Genomic DNA, 7,444 nt, shown 5'->3' with positions numbered 1-7,444 from the left:
ACTATGCAACCTTAATTGTGGACTCTTGTGATAACCATAATACCCTATCATACATCGCTTTTAAATTATTCAGTCCCTCATCTGTTTCAGTGCAGAATACACAATTTATCCAGTTTTTCTCAGTCCCATTTTACAGCAGTGGTACCATGCAATATTTGTCCTTTTGTGACTGAGATATTTCACTCAGCATAATGTCCTCCAGGTTCACCCATTTTGAATAATATTGAATGAGTTCCTTGTTTTTCAATGCAAAGCTTTGTCTTTTATACTTTGGGCATGTAAATAGGCGAGGCTATTCTTTGGAAAAGATGTCATGCTTGGAAAGACTGAGGGTCAATGAAGGAGAGGAAGACCACTAATGAGATGGATTGACATTTGGCAATGTGTTCTAGTGTCTCAGAGATGGAGAAAATGGTGCAGAATAGGTAGAGTTTCAGGCTGGATGTTCATAGGGTCATAGTGAGTCCTACTTGACTTCACCACACCAAACAGAAAGTAGTTTATAGCATGTTTTGTGTTACATGGTTGATTCTTTAATGTTTTAGTTTTTTATGGATTTTATTATACATATAATATATATGCATATTATATAATATATTATAATTAAGAATATATACTTATTAGATATAATATATAAATTTATTATATATCATAAAATCCATTAAAATTAATATATGTATATAGAGAGAGAGACAGTTTGCTAAAGTCTACAGTTTTTGCTCAACACTATAGACTGTTTCGTTTACTTTTTTCATGTTGCTAAGTACATCCAAGGTCACTATGATAAGTATAATTTTTGAGTACTCAGTTTTCTCCCACATAGATGCTGTAATGAATTTAATGTATTTTTTAAAGTCAGAGTGTTTCTAAAGCATGACTAACAGTACAGGCTTTTGCTTATTGACTTTTCCAGTTGCTTCATGAATTCTTATTATTGTCTAATTGATTTTTCTTAGCCCGATAAATTCATCATCTTTTCATTATTTATTGTTTCTACACCATTTGTTCGGTTCTCTTTTTTCAGAACCAATGTTAGTATGATATTTGTTTCCCCTGTTTTCCAATTTTATCTCATTTTCTCTAGTAATAGCATCTATTCCCCATTTTCCTCCTGGAAAAGGAACACGTCGATGTAATTTTTCTGTTAGACAGATGGGTTGTGCAATGGAGATCTTATTCTCACTGATAGAGTTTAAAAAATTTCTCTTATTTTTGTAATATAATATAAATATTAAATTAAATATAAATTAAATATAAGCAATAGAACATATTCTAATACATTAGTGTGTGAATGAACAAATCAGAGATAGTGATCCTATTTCTCAAGTTATATAACTAACTCATATTCCCTTTTTGAGTTGTTATTCTTCTTTTAGCATACACTTCACACTGTAAAATTTCCATCTAATCTTTAAAGTTCTTTACGTCACTTTGATCCCATAGAGTTACAGTTTAAAAGAGCACAATGCTCAACTCTTAATGTGATTAGAGTGAAAGTTTACAGAGAAAATGTATTTCCATTTAATAATTCATACATATTTTCTACTTCTGACACTGATTGCAATGTCTACACTGTGACAGGACTCTTCCAACTTCTTTTCTTAGCTTCCTGTGCCCATTGGCTCTTCTTTCCTAGCTCTTTCTACCCTCCATGCTTTATCCCTAGGGTCCATTAGAGGTGACACTTCCAAGAAGTGCATGCTTCCCTGCTGTTATTCTTCCAGACTTGTTTGCTTGTTTATTTATTTATTTTTGCTCAAAACTGAGTAATAAGGGTGATTTTACTTGCATGCTTGAAGGTGAATAAGGGCCATAGTTTCAGATACTCTACCACTCTGTCTCCAACCAGTAAGCCTAGATTTTTTTTCATTATTTTGTGGGTTTCCTCCCATTTTTCTTCATATGTTCCTTTGAACCTCTGAATTCTAGAATTACTGTCTGTATCTGTTTCATTTGGTGGCAATAGTCTTCATGAATATGACTAGTCTCAAACTCTTTAGCAAGGTGTATGAGGCCATTGCAATTCTGTAGTGTGTAGAAAATATTGGCCAAATCCTGGGTCATCATTTACCTGGCATTAACTGTTTCTCGGCTGTCAACAAGATTTTATGTTTTAAATGGAATTTTTGGAGGTTTTTTGCAATATTTTCCAGTCACATATATACCTTCTTTGTTTATCTCAGACTCTCAGCCAGTTCCATTTAAATCTTGATTTCACTATTTCTCTGGAAAAATTACAAGTTCAAGATAAAAAAGAGAGAGAAGACGCTTCACAAGAAATTTTCAACTTGAAACGGATTTCTAGGAATGATACTCTGAAGCTAACAGAAGTTCCTGAACTCTTTGACATAACTATTACTGGTACTGTTGGTTCTCTCTTCCTCTAATCACATTGTGTAGTGTTTGTTGGGTTTTTTAAAAAAGAAATTGTCATTTGAGTGTTTTAATACATTAAATAATAGATTGTAATTAGGACAGTCAAGTACTCTGATGTCTGACTGATTCTGCATTTGTCATTTGTGTCTTTGGCTAAATACCTTTTATCTTCCTGATTAGCCTAGTCTACCAACTACAATATGATTAAGTAGCAGAAAGTTGTTGTTGATTGCCGTTGAATCGAGCAAGAATCAAAATGACCCTATGAACAAAAGACCTGAGCCTTTCTGTAACTTTCATCATTTCTCAAAGTTCATAGAAGTTTTCAGAGGCATGTTGTTTAGGAAGTGGATGCCACACCTGCTTCCAAAGCAGAAAGTAGTCTTCAATAAATAAATTCTAGATTATTCTCACATGCCATTTTTTAACCAGGCATTTCTAATTAAGAAGATGTTTTAAAGTTCTATTAAATTATTGTGTACATGGATTTAACGGATAACCACTGAGGAATATTTATAAAATCTTAGGTATTTTTAGGAATATCCCTGTCTTTCTAAATATGTACAGGGACTGGAGAGCTCATATTTCTAACTTTACATTACCTATCTACTTGCATGCAAATTGGGAAAAAGAATTAATTTGTCTATCTATTTGTATGCAAATAGAGAGGAAAAGTTTATTCAGAATTATCATAAAGTTCATTTTCTGACCATTCTTAATAAGCCTAAAAACAGAGGAAAAAGAAAAATCACAGGCCCCATCTTTTCCAATTTAGATCCAGCCTTATTTCTTTCTCTGACACTGAGACAAAGTGTGTGTGTGTGTGTGTGTGTGTGTGTGTGTGTGTGTGTGTGTGCCATCTAGAATCTCATTCTTCCTATCAAGATAATCTTTCAATGTTCACAACTTATGTTTACCCTTATGGCTGGAAAAAATGTAACAAGGGTAAGTGAGTTTATCCTCATGAGTTTCTCCTCCCTCCCTACTGAAATACAGTCATTACTCTTCATGACATTTCTGATCATTTACCTTGTCACTCTGATGGGAAATAGCCTCATCATCTTAGTTACCTTGGCAGACACTATGTTGCACAGCCCCATGTATTTCTTCCTTAGGAACTTGTCCTTTTTGGAGATCTGCTTCAACCTAGTCATTGTACCCAAGATGTTGGGAACCCTGGTTGCCCAGGACACAACCATCTCCTTCCTCGGCTGTGCTACTCAGATGTACTTCTTCTTCTTCTTTGGGGTAGCTGAATGCTTTCTCCTGGCCACCATGGCATATGACCGCTATGTAGCCATCTGCAACCCCCTCCACTACCCTGTTATCATGAATCAAATGACCTGTGCCAAACTGGCTGCTGTCTCCTGGTTTCCAGGCTTTCCAGTTGCTACTGTGCAGACCACATGGCTTTTTAGCTTCCCATTCTGTGGCAACAACAAGGTGAACCACTTCTTCTGTGACAGCCCACCTGTGCTGAGGCTGGTGTGTGCAAACACCGCCCTGTTTGAGATCTATGCCATCATTGGAACGATTTTAGTTGTCATGACACCTTGTACACTGATCCTATGTTCATACACTCGAATTGCGGCTGCCATCCTCAAGATTCCCTCAGCCAAAGGGAAGCGAAAAGCTTTCTCTACCTGTTCCTCCCACCTCCTTGTTGTATCCCTTTTCTATGTATCTTCAAGCCTCACGTACTTTCGACCAAAGTCTAACAATTCTCCTGAAAGCAAGAAGCTGCTGTCACTGTCTTACACTATTGTGACTCCAATGTTGAACCCTATCATTTACAGCTTGAGAAACAATGAGGTGAAGAATGCTCTTAGCCGGACTTTTCGCAAGGTTTTAGGTTTCAGAAGCTGCATTCTATAGACAAATAAATAAATAAATAAGACACAGTGGCAAGAAGCTGCACTGAAATCCTGAAGGCATGAGGTTTGGGGCCACCAGCTGCTCAGCTGGAGAATGGGCAATCGTCTCCCATGTGATTAACTGCCTCTGAGAACCAACCAGAGGGTCAGCTATGGTTTGGTTCCAACTCAATGGAATGTAACAACAACAACAGAACATATTGAAAGTGGGCAATTGGTTCATGTTTATAGCATTCCTCTCTCATTGGGAGGATATACGGATGTTGAAATGACCATTGGTCAGTGGATGGAATGATCACAGTTATTTTGGGTCTTTCATTGCCATCTGTCAAACTCCCATGCCCATCTATTTAATATTTTCATCCTTTCCCTTACTGTATAAGAATGAAACTTCTGTGGCCAAATCATTCAAGGAATTTTCATTGCTAATGTGACAATCATGATAAGCGTGAAACTGCTTTTCATGTGAGTTTGGAGACACACAAAGAGAAATACAAAATACATCAAAGATCATCTTGCCAATTTTTCCTAGTTTGGACAAGTCTGATTTCATCCATCCAACAAACTAAAAATCCCATCTAGAACCTAATTTGTCTTCCTCTTTTCAATTTTATGTCTCACTTTTTTAATGCATCTAAACTTGTTGATATTAATATTTAGGTTAGTTGTTAAGTATGAACCATTTTTTCCTCTTTGGAATTTTTTCATTAGTTGTTGGGGGAAAAGAAAAATCAAAACAACAATGGAATACTCTTTCATGCCCATTAGGATGGTTATCATCTAAAAAACAGAACCAAGTATTGAAGAGGATTTGGAGAATTTTAAATCTTCATTTATAATTCACAAAAATGTAAAATGGTACAGCCACCAAGAAAATAGTTTGGCAATTCTTCAAAATAGTAAATCTAGGATTATCTTATAATCCAGTGACTCCACTGCTAGGTCCCCAAAAGATTTCAAAGCAAGGGCTTGAATAGAGAGTATACGCAAGTACTCATAATTGCTGTTGTTATGTGCTATTGAGTCGCCTGCAACTCATAGCAACCCTGCGTACCACAACTCTGAACTCTGCTCTATCCTGAGCCAGTCTCACTGACTCTGACACATCTATCCCCATTATCCCAGTTATTGTATCAATCCATCCCATCCAGGATTTTCCTCTTCTGCAGTATCTCTCCACCCTTCTGAGCATGATGTCCTTCTCCAAGGATTGGTCCCTCCTGTCCACATGCCCAAAGTATGTGGGATGAAGCTTCAAAATCCTAGCCTCCGAGGAGAAACTTGGTTTTGCCCTCTCCAAGACAGACCTGTTTGTTCTCTTGGTGGTCCTTAGTTTGTTCAATACTCTTATTTAGCACCACAACTCAAGGACATTGATCCTTCTTCCATCATCTGTAGTTATTATCCAGCTCTCTGATGCATAACAAGTAATTGCGAAGATCATGTCCTAGATCAGGCACACCCTGACATCATTGCTCTTTAGCATTTTGGAGAGGTCCCTGACAGCAGACTTCCCCAGTGCAATTCGTCTTCTGATTTCCTGACTGCTGATGCCAAGAGTGTTGATTGTGGAGCTAAGCAAACTGAAATTGTTAACAACCTCAGTCTCTTTTCCAGAATATCTACTGCCAGTTGGCCCACAGGTAACAGTCTTTGCCTTCTTGGTACTGAGCTTCACTCCATATTGCAGATTATAGTCCTTAACCATCAGCTAATGTTTCAGGTCCTACTCAGCATTGGCAAGCAAGGTGTGTCAACCTGCATAACGTTAATGAATCTGCCTCCAATCCTGATGCCACATTCCTCATCAGAAAGTCCAGTCACCCAAATGATCTGTTCCACACCCAGATTGGAAAAGTTTGGAGACAGGACACATCCCTGACTCACTCCTTTCCTGATTTTAAGCCATGAAATGTTTCCTTGCTCTGTTCTGATGACTACTTCCTGGTCCAAGCATAGGTTCCACATGAGTACAACCAAGTATCCTGGGATTTCCATTCATCTCAGAGGTAGCCACAATTTGTTGTGATCCAACAGTCAGATGCCTTTGCATATAGACAATGAAACACAAATAGACAGTCCTCTGGTACTCTTTGATTTCAGCCAAGATCCATCTGACATTGGTGATAATGTCTGATGGATAATGTCTAATGTCATTGGCCATAGCCTCTTCTAAACTTGGCTTATATTTCTGGTAGTTCTCTGTCAATGTACTGTTCCAGTCATTTTTGGATAATCTTCAGCAGGATTTTGCTTGTGTGTGATATTAGTGATATTGTTTGATAATTTCCACACTCTGTCAAATCACCTTCTTTTAGAATGGGAATAAATATTGATCTCTTCCAGTCAGTTGGCCAGGTAGTTGTCCTCAAGATTTCATGGCATAACCTTGTGAGCATGTTCAAGTCAGCATCTGTTTGTTGAAATATGCCAATTGGTATTCCATCAATTCCTGGGGCCTTGTTTTTTGCCTATTCCTTGGCATTATTCATGGTAGCAATATTTATAACAGTCAAATGAATAGATAAACAAATATGAAATATATATTCTGTCATAGGAGCTCTGATTGCAAGAAGCTGTGCTGCAATCTCGAAAGTATGTAGGTCTATCAAATCCACCGGATGCTTTGCTGGAAAAGGAGGGGCAATCTCTTCCTGTACCAGTCAGATCTGATTTGACGGTACACATGCAAAAAATAATAAAGTAAGATAAAAAAAGTATGTAGTTTGAGTCCACCAGCTGCTCCACAGGATAAAGATGAGCAATCTCCTCCGATAAAACCTGCCAGAGGGTCAACTATGGACCAGTTCTGATTCGATGGTACACAACAATAACAATGAGAAAAATAAGTTATGATACATACTCAAGTTGGAATGGAATTTAAAAACATCCTGCTAAGTTAGATAAGTAAGGGAAAATACTGTATTATTTCACTTATAAGAAATACTTGGAATAAGAAATTTGTAGAGACAAAAGCTTATCAGAGAGCAGAAGAGGTGGGATAAAGATTTCATTTTTAAGGTGAATAATGGCTATATTTGGAGATTTCTTTAAAAAATTGAAAATGAATGAATGAGAATATAACTTCTCTGCAAACTTTTGTTAAGATCACAATTAAAATAAGTTTATATTAAAAAGGGTAAAACTGCACTGTGGTGATATTATAGTTACACAACATAAGAGAATATGATTCG

General features: G+C 37.0%; 1 protein-coding gene across 1 annotated transcript; it reads left to right on the top strand.

Annotated features, from left to right (window-relative positions):
- The first annotated feature begins 3,297 nt into the window (after positions 1–3,297).
- Positions 3,298–4,251, top strand: LOC102853846 (olfactory receptor 10A5-like). Its single transcript, XM_006885619.1, has one exon. The coding sequence runs from the start codon at positions 3,298–3,300 to the stop codon at positions 4,249–4,251; it is 954 nt and encodes a 317-aa protein (XP_006885681.1).
- The last annotated feature ends 3,193 nt before the right edge of the window (positions 4,252–7,444 follow it).

Source organism: Elephantulus edwardii, unplaced genomic scaffold (genome assembly GCF_000299155.1).
Source record: "Elephantulus edwardii isolate Elephantulus edwardi_28Jun2011 unplaced genomic scaffold, EleEdw1.0 scaffold00044, whole genome shotgun sequence".
Lineage (NCBI taxonomy): Eukaryota > Metazoa > Chordata > Mammalia > Macroscelidea > Macroscelididae > Elephantulus > Elephantulus edwardii.
This window is presented reverse-complemented; position numbering and strand designations above follow the sequence as displayed.

What these genes read in the sequence shown, in the direction of transcription:
- LOC102853846 (XM_006885619.1), top strand. Translation starts at nt 3,298, where the DNA reads ATGGCTGGAAAAAATGTAACAAGGGTAAGTGAGTTTATCCTCATGAGT.